The sequence below is a fragment of the Hyla sarda genome, chromosome 1 (assembly GCF_029499605.1).
Source record: "Hyla sarda isolate aHylSar1 chromosome 1, aHylSar1.hap1, whole genome shotgun sequence".
NCBI classification, from domain to species: Eukaryota; Metazoa; Chordata; class Amphibia; order Anura; family Hylidae; genus Hyla; species Hyla sarda.
This window is the reverse complement of record NC_079189.1, coordinates 479,881,647-479,899,518: the sequence shown is the minus strand read 5'-3', so window position 1 is coordinate 479,899,518 and position 17,872 is coordinate 479,881,647. Positions and strand designations below refer to the sequence as shown.

Here is a 17,872-nt window from a genome sequence, read left to right as displayed (position 1 = left end):
ATTCTACTGTACTTGTAAAAGGGTTTACTGAGATTGTATAGTACCTGTTATAGTACCTTTTGAACTATTTCTAAAAAAAATTATATGTTATAACCTTAAGCTATAAGGGGTTGCTGTATAAGATTTTATACATTATTTCTAATATAGTTTAAAAGGTTTTTTTTTTGTTTGTTTTTTTGTCCAATAATACACTCTAAGCTAAAACTTCTATTTGATCTCTCAGAAAACGTTTGAATTTCTGAACAAAGTATATAGACTTTTAGGTTCCTACTGGAGTTACCTATACCTTGAAGATGCTGTCTGTTATGAGAGTATATACTGTATATTGAAAAACATAGCTTGTTTATAGCATTTGTATATTCTTTTCAGTCAAAATGTACTCATATTAGGCATTAAGTATTTTGAGTAACTGAATGTAAAAAAAACTAAGATTTTGTGCCTACGGCTCCTATGTGTCCTTGTATGGTTGCAGACTCTAAATAAGGGTACGTTCCCACGCGTGGATTTACAGCAGATTTTACGCTACAAATCTGCTCTATGCTGGCTTTATATGTGCCTGCTGGTAGCAGCAATATGCCGCTACCAGCAGACACACTGCGATGTGCGAGTCGCAGTATACTCGCACATCGCTGGAGCTCTCTGCCTAGCTCAGAGCAGGGAGAGCAGCCGCGATGTGCGAGTAAGCCGCGCACATCGCTGCACTGTGTCTGCTCGTAGCGGCGTATTGCCGCTACCAGCAGGCACATATAAAGCCAGCATACAGCGAGGCCTTCACTAGCGGATCCGCAGCTAAATACGCTGCAAAAATCCACGCGCGTGAACATACCCTAAAACATTTTCCGCCTGGCCTAACAACCACACGCCTTTCCACATGTTACATGAGCAGATGGCTGCCTAACCCAGTCAGCACTCGTTTAGCCTATTTGCACACAGGGCCACAGGGATTGCTGGATTGTTTGTGCCAGCCTTTACCACTGAGAACGGTGGTTTTGTGGTTAGCAGCTAACATAGCATGATTTTTTACAGGTTAAATAAGGCGATAAGCTGATGAACGGCTGATGGCTGGGCCTATTTCTCCGAGTAAAATCAGCCTGTTCCACCAGCCTGTACCCTACGTAATAGAGCCCATATTCTGAGTTCAGACCTGCATTGTGGATTCTCTTTTTATGTTCAATCACGCCCCCTCCCATAGACTTGCATTGGGGGGGGCATGGCCATGATATCATGAGGGGCGTGGCCAACCCTCACAGCGGAAAAACGGTGTTCGGAGCAAGTGGAGTACCCCTTTAATACCTCTTTGTCTGTTTGTACCTGGAGTATGCCTACATTAAACTAATTCTAGTATGAAGGAAGTAATATCTACCCTAAATAAAGGAATGCAAGCTTATTGTTTATCCTATAAAACATAAAAAATGCATTTACTAGAAAAAGCCCATTATAAACACTTTAAAACAGCAACCTCTGCATGAGTAAGCAAAAACAAACACAAAAGCCATATAAGCATAATTACAATAACACTTATATGTTTTCTTTTTTCCTTTCTCCTGTTCATATTTGAGCCCCAGACCCATCACTGCAAAGCAACAATGCTAATCAGTGAAGTGTTTTTTTTCTTTGCATTAAAATAGACTGGTTACTATGTGGGAAAGTAATAGAATGTGTCTCGATCCTTCGATAGCATATTACAAAACAGTGAGTGCACCCAGTTAAATATTTTATAACACTACAGAAGTATACATGACCCTTCGTCTGCTAAGCAAGGCAAATAAATGGGCGTGATGGCAATAATCAGCTTATTTCTTCTTATTAAACTGCAGGTCCTCATATGTCCTGCACTAGGAGCCTGGGAAGCTACTTTAGCTCAGGTTTATTGTATAACGTGCTGCACTTCCTCTTTGTTTCTGTCCCCTCCCTGTCAGGCTTCCTTATAAGCCTTCATTGCACTGAGAGGGGAGTTTATCTGGGTGTTATCTAAGCTTCGGCTTGTAAACAAGGAGGCGGTGGTCTTAGATCACTAGGGAGTGGGCAGATTCCATAGCTCATTGTCAGGTTCCATCCCCTTTTTTGAAAAAATAAACCCATAATGCTTTCGTCTTGAGCTGAGTGAGAGATCGTATAGCTCTGCAGACTTGCAGAGAAAAGCATGGAATGAAGAACAAAGTATGCCTTCTTCTATCAAGTTATGTAAAGAACACTTTGTGGACAAGACCTGCACAGAGAGCAAAAGACGTACAAGGACAGTTTAAGAACAGATTGCCATACTACTCCTATATTTTGATGTTTCATGCTCAGTCTCAAGGTATATCCCATCATGCACAAAATCCATTTCTGCAGTTACTTTATGGGAAACGTAATGGTTATTGATACTCTACTTTCTTCATTTCAGATTCCTGAAGGCATGGATGCTTACCATGACTAGTGATCTATGGCACCTTCCAAGCATACCTGTTCTCCGTTATCTGCAGTTCTTCATTGAATAAGTTCATTGTTTCTTCTTTCTATACGATTCCTCCTGCATTGCATCTCTATGGCTCTTAGTTGGATAACAGGATTTGTCACAGGCTTGGCAGCTCTCCATTTCCTACAGAAGAGATTCTTCCCGTACTTCTGGCTTGATCTGAGATACCTGTTCAAAGTAATCCGCTATGGGCTTCAGATTGAGACCTATAAAAGGATGGGTCATGTAGTGAGTGTTATAGATCGCTTTGTGCAGCAAGCCCAGCGCATACCTGATAAGGCTTTTATAATCTACCATGGACAAGTCCACACGTATGGGGAAATGGATAGGAGAAGCAATAGAGTGGCCAACGTCTTCATGAAGTACACAACTCTAAAGAAGGGTGACACTGCGGCCGTGCTTATGAACAATGAACCAGACTTTATTAATGTTTGGTTTGGTTTGGCAAAACTTGGATGCTTGGTGGGGTTTCTTAACTACAACATCCGTTCCAGATCCTTACTGCATTGCTTTCATAGCTGTGGAGCCAAGATCCTTATTGTGGGAGCAGGTAATATTGTCAAAATATTAGAAGCTTTAGAACTTAAAGGGGTACTGTGCTGCTCAGCGTTTCGAACAAATTGTTCCGAACACTGGAGCTGACGCTGGGAGCTTGTGATGTCATGCCCCACCCCCTCAATGCAAGTCTACGGGAGGGGGCGTGACAGCTGTCATGCCCCTTCCATAGACTTGCATTGAGGGGGCATGGCGTGATGAGCCATCATAAGGCTGTGGGGCTATGACGTCACAAGCTCCCAGCGCCAGCTCCAGCGTTCGTAACAGTTTGTACCAAACGCTGAGCAGCGGAGTACCCCTTTAACATATTGCAAGCTACTGCTACAGTATATCACAAAAATATTTAATGTAGAACATAGAGACTGGTGAAAATTGTGTAATGGTTGGGAATAAATATGAAATTAATATGGAATATTTTATGGAGATAAAGGGGTTCTCTACAATTTTTAAGAACTGAAATTGTCAAAGAATTGAAAAAGATGGCGTCACATACATCATTTACATGACACTGCAGAAAGTTACCAGCCAAAGTGGTCACAGAGACTGTGTAGGCCAGTGATTGGATGCAGTGATGTGAATGATGTATGTGAGTAAAGTTTTACTTTTGCTTTATGTAAGTTATGCAATTTGATGTGTTGTTAGCCAATTTTCAAAAAATCCTGGCCAACAGGTAATACTTGTGTAATACTTTGGTTCAAAATGAAGCTTCTGCACATTTTAAAATACTTAAAAAGGGGTTATCCAGGTTTATTAAAGAATGATTGATTTCTTTAAAAATAAGCACCAATTTTGGTATTGCAGCTTAATTCAATTGAAGTGCAAAGGAGCCAAGCTTCAATACCACACACAAGCTGAGGACAGGTGTGGTGCTGTTTTGTAACAGATTAACTCTGTTTGTCTATTCCCGGATAACTATTTCAGGGTGCGTTCCCACACGGCGTATACGCAGCATATTTCACACTGCGCAAAATTTACGGCAGCAGCGGGAAATATGCTGCGTATTCCTTGCTCACTATACACACAGGGCTTTCCAGCGGCAGCCCTATGTGTGCAGGGAGTTTTGGAGGCAGAGTCGCGCCTCACAGTCACGCCGGCACACGGCCCCGCCTCTAAAACTCACTACACGCACAGGGCTGCCACCAGAAAGCCCTGTGTGTATAGTGAGCAAAGAATATGCAGCGTATACGCCGTGTGGGAACGCACCCTCAGGGTGCATTCACACGCTAGTAACTAGCAGCGGGTTTCCCACTGCGGGAAACCTGCTGCGAGTGATGCTACCATTCATTTGAATGGGTCCGTGGACAGTCCGCAAATCTGACACTATTGTGGACTGTCTGTGGACCCATTTATATGAATGGTAGCGTAACCCGTAGCGGGAAACCCACTGTTAGTAATAACGTGTGAACGCACCCTTAAGTTTGAACAACCTATGCTGTGACTTCTGTGACATCTGTGGCATCTTTACCAGTCTCCTGCTAAATTATATCAACTATTTTCCTGATCTGACTGGATACAATGAAGCAGGCAGAGAGAATCTGGTGGGAGCTTCAAAATACAGAGAGATTCATCCAGTCACCTAAGCTGCTAATCCACTATCTGACAGCTTTATACAGTGCTGGTCATAAGTAAAGGCCCAAATATAGTCTGCTAGTGTCTACATTTGGCTCATTTACCGAAGGCATGTGTATTTATATGCCTCTTAGGCTATGTTCACAAAACGGAATGCCCACATGAAGAATCTACATGCCGACATTTCGCAATCTGTGGGGCACTAATGCTGGCGCTAGGACCGCACAGGAATGTGGCGTCTCATAAACAGCTATGCATTCCGTGTGGACTCCGCACAAAGAATGAACATGTTCATTCTTTGTGCAAACACAGAAAATTGAATTTCTGTGCCAGAAACATAGCCCCACCCCCTCATGATGCCACGCCCCGCTCCCTCAATACAAGAATGCAAGTCTATGGGAGGGGTAGGGGTGTGACATCATGAAGGACCCTATGATCCTCTGGCAGACCTATATGAAGGACCCTATGATCCTCTGGCAGATCTATATGAAGGATCCTATGGTCATCTGGCAGATCTATATGAAGGATCCTATGGTCATCTGGCAGATCTATATGAAGGATCCTATGATCCTCTGGCAGATCTATATGAAGGATCCTATGGTCATCTGGTAGATGTATATGAAGAACCCTATGGTCATCTGGCAGATCTATAGGAAGGATCCTATGGCCCTCTGGCAGATCTATATAAAGGATCCTATGGCCCTCTAGAGATCTGTTGTTTAGGGCTTTTATGCAACCAGTAAAACTGCACTAGATTTGCTGGTGAAGCAAACCTCTAAATATAACACAAAAAGTACAGCTGTTGGTTCAGTGAAGCAAGAAGCACCATCACACTAGAATACAGTACTACTTGAACAGGCTGGATGACAGCTATGAAATCTGAAGATAACTGGATCATTCTCTAATGCTGCACAGAAATAAACTTCCACTTGTGCACAAAAAAACTTTTTTTGTGCTTCTTTCCCTTTAAATGAAGTTCTCAGTGATGAATTGGTTAATTCACAGCAATTCAGGGCCTCATTCAAGGAACGCCCTGTTCCTGTTCTTACTGCCATGTGTTCTTTTACTACAAACCTCATGCATTTCATAATACAATATGAGCCAGAAGTATAAATCTGCAAAGCCAAACATGTACAGCAAGCATTCTTCTAGCATAAAAATGTAATAAGAAACAGTGCTCAGCTTGTTGTCACTTACACGTCTGAACCGTCTTTATAAAAATATAAGGGGCAAATATTCACTTCTTACATTCTGTAAGCTTTTCCTTGCTGTTTTGGAGGTAGGAGGACACGTCGCCTGGAGGGGGGGGGGGGGGGGGGGGGTTGTGGTTAGTCCCAGTAGCCAGACCCACCCTAATCAGACATGTTATCCCCTTATCCTTTTGTTGTCTTTGGGATAACATGTCTAGGGTCAGAGTGCCCCTTTAACCCCTTAATGACCACGGACGTATATTTCTGTCTGTGGCCAGCTCCAGATCTGTGAAGCTTGCTCAGAAGCTGAGCGTGCTTCGTACCTGTAGGAATCGTGGTTGCTATCAGCAACCGGGACCCGCAGCTAATACAGGACATCGGGCTGATGTCCGGTATTAACCCTTTAGACATCGCAATCGAAGTTGATTGCAGAGTCTAAAATGGGAGAATATGCTGCCTGTTAGCTCAGAGGAGCTGTTCGGGACTGCTGCAGTGAAATCGCGGTATCTCAGAAGCTGAGAGGACAGCAGGAGGCTCCCTACCTGGCTCCACGCTGTCCGATCGGTGTTTGATTGCTCCGAGCCTGAGATCCAGGCTTGAGCAATCAAGCGCAGATAACACTGAACAAGGCATGCACCTATGGCTATAACATTGCAAAAAAAAAGTGTAAAAAAAAAGAGTTAATAAATGTGATTTAACTCCTTCCCTAATAAAAGTCAGAATCACCCCTCTTTTCCCATAAAAAAAAATATATAAAAACTGTGTAAAAAAATTAAAATAAATAAACATGTGGTATCGCTAAGTGCGTAACTGTCCAAACTATAAAAATATATTGTTGATTAAACTGCATGGTCAATGGCGTACGAGCCAAAAAATTCAAAAGTCCAAAACAGTGTATTTTTGGTCACTTTTTATATAATAAAAACTTCAGATTACGGCGCAAAATATTTGCCCCATACCGCCCCATATGCAGCCAGAACTATGAGTGATTGGTGCTGTCCCTGAATGCTTTTGGCCTTGATTAATAGATGTCTCCCTTTTGCCAAACAGAGAGCTCTATCAAAGAAGGCTGGGTTCACATGGCCAAAATTGTCCAGAATGCAGATTCCACACATCTGATAAATCTGGCGGCCGCTACGACCACTTGGAAAGTCGCTGTCTCATAGATGGAAATACATTTCCACGTGGACTTCGCAGAAAGAATAGTCATGCCTATTCTTTCTGCGGAAGCTGGAATCAGAATTTCCACAGCAGAAACATCTGGCATGGAAATTCTGTCGTGTGAACAGTGCAGCAGAGTCCTATTGAAATTAATGGGACTCTGTTGCAGCGGAATATCCGTTCGGTATATTCCTGTGCAATTCTACATGGACCACCACAATGACTCATGGTTCAGGCAGTATGGAAGCTTACTTGGAAAATAAAGACTTATAATATTGGAAGCTATTGTTTATTTGTTCATGTGTAATTGATCTTGTATTTATTAAAACATTTAATTATTTTACAAGATATGCTTGAATCATTGGAAGAAATCCTACCAAGTCTACAGGAAGACAACATTTCCGTTTGGATAATGGCCGCAGAAACTTCTCTTCCAGGAGTGAATACTATCCTAGACAAACTGGACACTGTCACAGATGAACCCGTGCCCAAAAACTTGCGCTTTGTCAGCAGCATAAAAGCCTCAACATTGTTCATTTTCACATCAGGAACTACAGGTAGGAGCATATGGTGTTGTTACAGAGAATTTTGGTGGGCCGAGTTTCCGGAACAAGCAGCGTGGTATACTGATGCTACCTGTGCCCAAGTCCCAGCTGATCTGCTCCACTGCTGGCGCTGCATGCTTTATTTAAACTGTATACAGTTGAAATTGTATACGCCGATCCAGCTGCTGAAAACAGCAGGCGGACCCCCACCGATCAGCTTGTTATCTCCTATAGTTTGATTGCCTTATTAACTCTGTCCCTTTACAAATTCAATTCTGCTAACATAAGATCATTTCTCAACATATTTATTTTAGTAAAAGCCCACTTTGTGCTCCTATATTGTATAAGGTCCCCTCTGTGCTCCTTCATATTATGAGGCTCCCTCTGAGCTCCTGTACAGTATAATGTCCCATTTGCCCTTCTGTAAAGTATAAGGCCCATCTGTGCTTCCATATAGAATAAGGCACCCATATAGTAGTTAGGCCCCCTGTGCTCCCATACAGTAAAAGGCCTCCCTGTTCTCCTATATGCTTTAAGGCCTTTTCTCATGAAGCAACATGGTAAAAAAAAAAAAAAAAAAATACCCATCTGTCATGCCACTTCCCCATAGCTGCTTTGTGTCCTGTCACCCTGGTTCTGTGCTGATCTTCTGGTCTACTCTCCTCTTTCCTTCTCTCCAGCATAGACAGCGTTAAAAAAGTGGAGCTTGTGTTTGCCAGATCCCCAAGTATGGCGACCCCTTTATTTTTCCGCTCCCTGGATTGTCCCTACATCTGGGGCTCTTTTCAGGTAGGGGCCTGGAGCAACAGCTCTATACACCTCTATGATGAATCAGCCCTGATGGTGTCCACAAATTGTTTGCTATGTCATGTATATTTATTATATTCAGTAACACTAATCAATGGAACAAATAATTTGATACCATATCTGGAAACAAATAAATATTACTGATGAAAATGTCTTAAGTCCCCCTCATAAATCCACTTTCCATAATCTATTGTCATTATCCAGTGAAGTATTTAGTATAGGATAGAGGTCATACTCAGACCTGCAGACATGGGCAGACAGCTGATAGGGAGACAAAACTAATAAAACCTGTCTTTCAGCTGATGGCTGTTTGCAAAGTTATAAAAGTATGTTTTTCTTATAAGCTCGAGTAGCAGAGGCTGTGCTGAGATGCAGCATGCACACCTATGACACCCACCCCACCTCTCCTTATCCTTCATGGTTGATGTACAGTGTTTGGCTTCCATCATGCCGGGCAGGGAGAGATGGGGGATTGAGGAGGTATTCATGATGCCGCTCATTGCAGCCTCTATGATTCTTGAGCTCATAGAAAAGACATGATTTTATAACTTTGCAAACATCCATCAACTAGTAGAGTATGATTTATCTCCCTATTGGCCGTCTGTATGTCTGCAACTTTGAGCATCATATAGTGCAGTTTCCCTTCAATGGAGCTGTAAGATTACACACAGACCACTGAGAATTCTGGCTCTGTTTCTGTAAACAGCCATGGTAATAATCCGCATACATGTTACATTGTTAAATTGTTACATTGTTAAATAGACCACAGACAGTTCATTTTATTAGAAAGTTAGCATATCATTAATGGAGCTTTTATTTTCTGCAGGTATGCCTAAAGCAGCTGTTATTAGTCAGCTACAAGCATTGCGAGGGGCTGTTGGCATATGGGCATTTGGAGGCACCCCGGATGACGTTGTATACATCACTCTACCTTTGTATCATAGTGCTGCTTCTCTCATTGGGATTGGTGGATGTGTTTATCTAGGTATGTGTTAATTTCCTTTGCATGATAATACAAGGTGTACACACTATCAACACTAATATTAGTTTATTAGGAGATAGTAAAACCCTCTTATTGTTGAAGAATAAGAGTGGTTTGCAACATAAAGTTTATTAAAAACTTCTAATGTGTAATATGGCTACAAAAGTGGAAACCTAGACTGCTGCAAAAGCCTTTCTGTACAATGTATGGATGTCCCGTATATTGCACAGAGAGACAGTTCATATCCTTCATATAAGATAAGGCCAGGGTCTATTGATAGTATTTAGAATATTGGGCAGACTAGATGGGCCAAATGGTTCTTATCTTCCAACACATTCTATGTTTCTATTTACAAATGGGAACACATCTGCAATCTCTGCAGTGCCCATCAGATCATAACTTGTGGTCGATTCACTAGCCACAGCGATTTCCCACCTTAGCCAGTGATAGGCTTAACAGCAGTGTGATGTATTGAGCCCTGGCCCTACTCTTCCTCCTGGTGCCAGGGCCCGATTTGTTACACTGCTGCTCAGCCAATCACCGGCCAAGGCAGAACATCACTGGGGCCATCCATCAAAACTGCTGGCTGCCAGCTTTCATCACGCTTAGCTTCAGCAGATACAGTCTGTTTATTCTGCCTGACACAATAAAGTAAAGTGTTTTTAATAGGTGAGTGCCAATGATATATTTTCTAAAGTGTTTAAAGTTAAGTGATTATATTTTTATTTACTTATAGATTGGTTGTCACTTTTGAATCAGCTTCTAGGGATATGATGTTGAAACAGCTTTGTTATTGGTTAAACAATGGTCATACCATCAGTTTCTTGGAAGCTAATTCTGAGATAGCTGTCAACATGGCTACACAATATGGCACTGAAACTTTTATCTCTGTAAAAAAAAAAATATACAAATAGTTGACCATTTGCCAGTCAAACAAAAAAACTCTAGTTTCTTGATTTTATTGGGTGTTTTTTCGTGTTTTATATTGGCTTTTACGTACTTCAAATACCTCAAACTTTTATGGCGAACCTGCAGGATGTGTCATCAATGTCTTCTGGGACCACCATTTATCTATGCATTGTGACCTGGATGTTGTGTGCAGAGAAGGTCAGAATTATGAAAACAGCCGAAAGGACTGTTCTATGTGGTTTCCATAACTCTGGAGCTGTTTAAAAAGAGGAAAATGTTTTAGCTTTTTTAGTTTTGCACAAGTTGTAACAGATAAATACTCATTCTTTCACAGTATTACACTTCATAGATACCTTTCAGATGTAATTCCTTAATCTCCACTTATCTACAAAATGTAAATGAATTGCAAAAGATCTATATTATCAACTAAGGGTGGAGAGCTTATTTTTTATTATGCTAACTCAAAGCATAGGTGTGTCAGTAAATGATATGACATGTATTTAAGAATGTAGCCTAAAGTCTCCATTTATCCTCATATATGTATATTTTTCTCATCTATTAAACAGGAACAACATGTGTATTAAGGAAAAAATTTTCAGCAAGCCAATTTTGGGATGACTGCAAAAAGTATAATGTTACAGTGTTCCAATACATTGGGGAACTATGTCGCTATTTATGTAAACAACCTGTGGTAAGTCAGAAATGTTACAAGTACCCTACATCTTACCTTCTAGTTATGTACATGACTTACGTACAGAGCTTGTACAGTAGCACTCAATCCTTACAATTCTGTATTAGGGTATGTTCACACATACAGAATCCTGCACAGATTTGATGCGCAGGATTTGTAACCGCTGATTAGAAGCTGTGCTCAGTCATTTAGTTTACATTGAAATCTGCAGCAGAAAATCATGTACATGAAAAAATACTTCTATGATACAACATATGAAATTCTGAATGAATTTTTTTTAAATTAAAAATAACTTTACTAGCAGTCAGTCATTAATCATATATATACAGTGAATAAAACTACATTCACCAAACATAGCATGACAGTACAATATACAGCACAGGTTCCTTATACTATACATTAGAGATGAGCGAACTTTTGAGCTTCGAGGTGGCTGAACCATGAGGAGACCATATAGTGGCTAAATGATACAGCATGGAGGTGTTGGCAGCATGAGGAAACCATATAGTGGCTGAATGACACAGCTTGGAGGTGGCTGAAGCATGAGGAGACCATATAGTGGCTGAATCACACAGCGTGATGGTGTTGGCAGCATGAGGAGACCATATAGTGGTGAATGGCACAGCGTGGAGTTGGCTGAAGGAGGAGACAATAGGACCTCACAATCCCTAAGATTAAAAGATGATTTCTGAAATTTAAATTGAAGATGTATGGTAGCTAGTGCTACCATAAACCTTTTAAGGTAATGTCCCAGGCCCAGCGGCATCACTAAACCTGATCTGGAATCACTAAAAAGATCTGTTGATCTGAGGAAGAAGGGGTTACCCTCGAAACGCATCATCTGTACTTTTGTTTTTTTAATAAACATGATCCCTGCAAGGATCTTTCATCTATAACTCATGCCTTCGGTGTCTTTGAGCTAGCAGCGCCTGGAAATCTTTGGTCCTTTTTTCTCTACCTCTTCACAGACTATAGCTGGCAGCAGCATGAGTACACAAAACGGCTTCACAACCTCTAAGATTAATTGGTGAATTTTTAAATTTTTAAATTTAAATTAAAGATTTATGGTAGCTAGTGCCATGCAGCATCAGTAAGCCAAGGCCAAGCAGCATCAGTAAACCATAAAATGGCTGAATGACACAGTCTGGAGATGGCTGAATCATAAGGAGACCCTATAGTGGCTGAATAATAAATGTAGAAACAAAAAACAGAGAAGGACCTGTGCGCATCTAAGCATGATTATCTTTTTAAAGAAAAAAATCTGAAAAGATCAGGAGAAGGTTTTGCTCACCTGACTGTGTTGTGCTGAGAGCACAACACCTATTGTAGCTTCAAAAGAAAAGGAAAAAAGTGCAAGTGCAGCTCACAATTGATATATAAACACTAACTGAGGTCAACAGGGCATGCAACTATACCAAAGTTGCAAAATAATAAAGAGCATGAATGCCAGTCAATAGTCTTGTTCACTGGCATTCATGCTCTTTACGAACTCTACTTATTGTCCACGGAGCAAGCTGATCATATTGTAGATATCCTACGCATTAGTCGATCCAGACTACTGTCCGGTCCTGATCTTACCTGGCCAGCTCCGGCTCAGCTGACGTCACACGCCATCCACACGAGGCAAGTTCCATCTACCCTGCGTGTGGTCTCCGGCTTCTTCCAAGTCCAGCGGTGAGGAGATCGATATCATAAGCGCCTGCCAGCGCTTGGTCTCCTGGCAAGTATACCATCGGCGCCTGCCAGCGCACAGTCTCCCGGCGAATTTACCATCGGCGCCTGCCAGCGCCACCAGCCTGTGACGACCACCACCGCGTAACATCTGGACCCTGAGAGTTAAAGCCACAGCACCATCTAAGACAGCTGACTGTGATATCTAGGCACAGGAACAACTATATTGCCTCAGCGAGAGCTGTCAGAGCCACACCATCCAGGACCGGTAACAAAGTATCCAATTTGATATACAATTGTCATACAAAAGGACACTTATACCGCATCTTTTTAATACTGCAAAGATATCAGATCAATATGTCCATATAGAGCTATTTCATATGCCAGTGCTATATTTTAATATTTGCATATTTTCACATTTTAAGATTGTCTAACCTTGTATATTTACTATATGTGTTTTTCTCACATGGGCCCTGTGAGGAGTAATGCACTGTATTAGAATACATTTTAAATAAATAATTATTTTGAATTATTATTGGAGTACGACCCAGTTATCCATATTTTTTATTTAATTAATTATACTACCTTGGAAGGTCCGGGCAATATTTTTCTATACCTATTGTAGCTTGTTTCCCACTCTTTCGGGGAAGATATGTGGAGGAGTGCAGCCAGCACCTGTCCCGTACTTCCACCCATGGAGGATGGTCCGGACAATGAAGAAGGAGGGAAGATGCAGAGATCTTCCAAAGAAAAAACGGTGCTTGCAGAGCGGCACTCACCTCCTGTCAATCGGCAACTTTTTAGCTTAATAAACCGTCAGGATACGGGCTCGTTCATAAAACCACAGAAGATTTTATTTTCAAATTTAAAACAGGAATAACGCGTTTCGAGGGGCAGAGGCCAATCAGAACCTGACGAAGAGGGGGTCTCCGCCCCTCAAAACACGTTCCTGTTTTACTTTTGAAAATAAAATCTTCAGTGGTTTTATGAACGAGACCGTATCCTGACGGTTTATTAAGCTGAAAAGTTGCCGATTGACAGGAGGTGAGCGCCGCTCTGCAAGCACCGTTTTTTCTTTGGAAGATCTCTGCATCTTCCCTCCTTCTTCATTATAGTGGCTGATTGGCACAGCCAAGAGGCGGCTGAAGCATTAGGAGACTATATAGTGGCTGAATGGCACAGCCTGGAGTTGGCAAAAACATGAGGAGACCATTGAAATGTAAGAGTTTTAAATTTAAATTTAAGATTTTGAAATTGAGGATTTTTTAACTCCCAAGTTTGAGGAAACTTTAACTCCCAAGTTTTAGTGTCCTGGGCCCCGGTGTGTGGGTACAAAGGCCCAAATCGAAAAAGGAGTCACATGTCACATGGCAGCACAATAACAGAGCCTGCAGGTGGCATCAGGATGAGGAGACCATATAGTGGCTGAATGACTGCCTGGAGTTTGTGTCAGCATGAAGAGACCTCCAGCCACCTCCAGGAGAGGAGGAGCAGGAGCAGCCTGTCGAGCTACAGGATGATGAGGAAGACTAGAGGACCCAGACACACCGTGAGAGTTTGCAGTGGAAATGGAGGCAGGTAGTCCCTCCGAGTCACTTGCATAAATGGCACGATGCATGCTCACTGGCTTGCATAGTGACCTGCCGAATTGTCACCATTTGGCAGCAGGATGACTTCTGGCTCTCCACCTTGTTGGACCCTCACCACCACAGGCACAAAAGGGGGGCCTTTTTTACACCCACTCAGAGTGAGGACAAACTACTACAGAGACATCCTATATAGTCAGTTGGCCAATGCCTATCTGCGCCATCGTCCATCCTCTTGCAGGCCTGACTCGGGGGCCCCTCTGCTCTCACCTTCCAGTACCAGCTCCATCAGCAGCAGCCTGAGCCTACAGTCTCTGATGAGTAGCTTTCTTCACCCAAATAGTGAAGAAACTCATCAGCAGCAGGTAGATCTGGAGCAGGACCTGAACCAGTAGGTGGTGGCATACCTTGATATGACCCTGCCAACACACTTTGAAGATCCGCTGGACTTCTGGGCAGCCAAACTTGATTTGTTGCCGCAACTAGCACAGTTTGCCCTGGAAAAGCTGTCATGCCCGGCCAGTAGTGTGCCATCAGAGTGGGTGTTTAGTGCAGCGGGAGCCATAGTAACCCCAAGGAAAACTCATTTGTGCACCAAAAATGTGGAGACTTTTCATCTTGACTTTTGTCAAGATGAATCAGGCTTGGATCAGCCAGAATTTCCACCAACCAATGCCTGATGCATCAGAGTAGAATGACCATGGTGCCACACCAACACGTCACAAATATGCATACAGCTAAAAATATTTAAGGTGCTGCTCCCCAGTTACAGAAATTCCTCCTCATCAGACCACATGTATTGAGGATAAGCATTAGCTAAAACTTACCTTTTCTTATGAAAAAATATATGGACCCAATTTATTATTATTTTTTTTTAATCTGACAAAAGGAAAGGTGTGCAAAAAACATCATGTGCCACCTACACCACCAAGAATTAACGTGATGCAAAGACCTCTAAAAGGTGGAAGGGAACAATGTATGGTCCATTGTAACAGGTAGGTGTAAAATCTCCCCCTATGCTCGCACTATTAATTCCCTTCTTGGCAAGTGTTACTTGCCCTAAAAAGGTCAGCCCCAAACAGGAACCTCTCCCTATTTCCAAACAAAAACACTGCCATTTCCCAGGGTTTTTAGGTGGAAATAGGGAGAGGTTCCTGTGTGGGGCCACCCTTTTTAGGGTGAGTAACATTTGCCAAAAAGGGAATTAATAGGGTGAGAGTAGGGCCTTACAGGAGAAGTTTTTACCCCCACCTGCTACAATGGACATTATGTTGTTCCCTTCCACCTTTTGGAGGCAAGTGTTACTCGTCCTACACACAGGAACCTCTCCCTATTTCCATCAAATAACCCTGGGAAATGGCAATGTTTTTGGTGGGAATAGGGAGAGGTTCCTGTGTGCCAAGAAGGGAATTAATAGAGCGAGAGTAGGGCCTTACAGGGATAGTTTTTACTCCCACCTGTTACGATGGATCATACGTTGTTCCCTTTCACTATTTAGAGGTCTTTGCATCACATCAATGCTTTTTGGTGTAGGTGGCACATGGTGTTTTTTGCACACCTTTCCTTTTGTTAGATTAAAAGAAAAAATTGGGTCCATATATTTTATCCTAAGATTAATATTAAAAGTTAAGTTTCATGTAATGCATATCCTCAATACTTGTGCACACCAACACTGTCAGACTGTGTCATTCTGCCACCATATGTTCTCCTCTTGATGAAGCCACCTCCAGGCTGTGTCATTCTGCCACCATATGTTCTCCTCATGCTGATGTCACCTGCAGGCTGTGTCATTCAGCCACTATATGTTCTCCTCATGCTTCCAACACCTCCAGGCTATGTCATTCTGCCACTATATGGTCTTCTCATGCTGCTGACACCTACAGGCTGTGTCACTCCGCCGCCATGGGGTCTCCTCATGCTGCTGGCACATTAAATTACAATTTTTTTATGTTCATCATCTATTTAAAATGTTTAATTTACATTTAAAAAAATATCTTTAATCTTTTCAATTGTGAGGCCCTATAGTCTCGTCAGGCTGCTCCCACCTATAGGCTCTGTCATTGTGTTGCCATGTGATCTTGTTATATTGACCTTGTAGTAGTAATTATAAACTATTGGAGCTGGAGTTAACGTGACTGCTGCTGCCACCTCTAGGCTCTGTTATTGTGCTACCGTGTGATCTTGTTATATTGATCTTGTAATATTTATTACACACTATTGGAGCTGGAATCACCATGGCTGCTGCCAGGCTGTGTCATTCTGCCACCATTTGGTCTCCACTGGCTAATGTTAGTTTTTAATAGCTATTCGACCCAAATAAATTTGGATAGAACAAAATTCGAAAATCACTAGTCCCCCTTTTTTTATCTCTGGTATTACCACTAGAATCCAAATAAACAGGTTGGAGCAAGAAAATTAAACCATAACTGATTAACCCCTTAAGGACCCAGCCATTTTACACCTCAGGACCCGGCCATTTTTTGCACATCTGACCACTGTCACTTTAAACATTAATAACTCTGGAATGCTTTTAGTTATCATTCTGATTCCGAGATAGTTTTTTCGTGACATATTCTACTTTAACATAGTGGTAAAATTTTGTGGTAACTTGCATCCTTTCTTGGTGAAAAATCCCAAAATTTGATGAAAAATTTTACAATTTTGCATTTTTCTAACTTTGAAGCTCTCTGCTTGTAAGGAAAATGGATATTCCAAATTTTTTTTTTTTATTCACATATACAATATGTCTACTTTATGTTTGCATCATAAAATTGATGAGTTTTTACTTTTGGAAGACACCAGAGGGCTTCAAAGTTCAGCAGCAATTTTCCGATTTTTCACAAAATTTCCAAACTCACAATTTTTCATGGACCAGTTCAGGTTTGAAGTGGATTTGAAGGGTCTTCATATTAGAAATACCCCACAAATTACCCCATTATAAAAACTGCACCCCCCAAAGTATTCAAAATGACATTCAGTCCGCGTTTTAACCCTTTAGGTGTTTCACAGGAATAACAGCAAAGTGAAGGAGAAAATTCACAATCTCCATTTTTTACACTCGCATGTTCTTGTAGACCCAATTTTAGAATTTTTACAAGGGGAAAAGGAGAAAATGTATACTTATATTTGTAGCCCAATTTCTCTCGAGTAAGCATATACCTCATATGTCTATGTAAAGTGTTCGGCGGGCGCAGTAGAGGGCTCAGAAGCGAAGGAGCGACAAGGGGATTTTGGAGAGTACGTTTTTTTTAACTGGTTTTTGGGGGGCATGTTGCATTTAGGAAGCCCCTATGGTGCCAGAACAGCAAAAATCTCCCACATGGCATACCATTTTGGAAACTAGACCCCTTGAGGTACGTAACAAGGAATAAAGTGAGCCTTAATACCCCACAGGAGTTTCACGACTTTTGCATATGTAAAAAAAATAAAAATAAGATTTCACTAAAATGTGTGTTTCCCCCCAAATTTCACATTTTTGCAAGGGTTAATAGCAGAAAATACCCCCCAAACATTGTAACCCCATCTCTTCTGAGTATGAAGGTACCCCATAAGTTGACCTGAGGTGTACTATGGGTGAATTACAATGCTCAGAAGAGAAGGAGTCATATTTGGCTTTTTGAGAGCAAATTTGCTCGGGGGCATGTCGCATTTAGGAAGCCCCTATGGTGCCAGGACAGCAAAAAAAAAACACATGGCATACCATTTTGGAAACTAGACCCCTTGTGGAACGTAACAAGAAATAAAGTGA

General features: G+C 41.7%; 1 protein-coding gene across 1 annotated transcript in view; it reads left to right on the top strand.

Moving 5' to 3' along the window:
* Nucleotides 1–2,076: 2,076 nt before the first annotated feature.
* SLC27A6 (solute carrier family 27 member 6) overlaps nt 2,077–17,872 on the top strand; it is a 51,291-nt gene continuing 35,495 nt past the window's right edge. Inside the window, exons 1-5 of the mRNA XM_056537295.1 lie at nt 2,077–2,299; nt 2,387–3,008; nt 7,281–7,490; nt 9,112–9,270; nt 10,743–10,867. Coding sequence (XP_056393270.1) covers nt 2,528–3,008; nt 7,281–7,490; nt 9,112–9,270; nt 10,743–10,867 — 975 coding nt within the window. The 5' untranslated portion in view covers nt 2,077–2,299; nt 2,387–2,527. The remainder of the gene's footprint in view (nt 2,300–2,386; nt 3,009–7,280; nt 7,491–9,111; nt 9,271–10,742; nt 10,868–17,872) is intronic.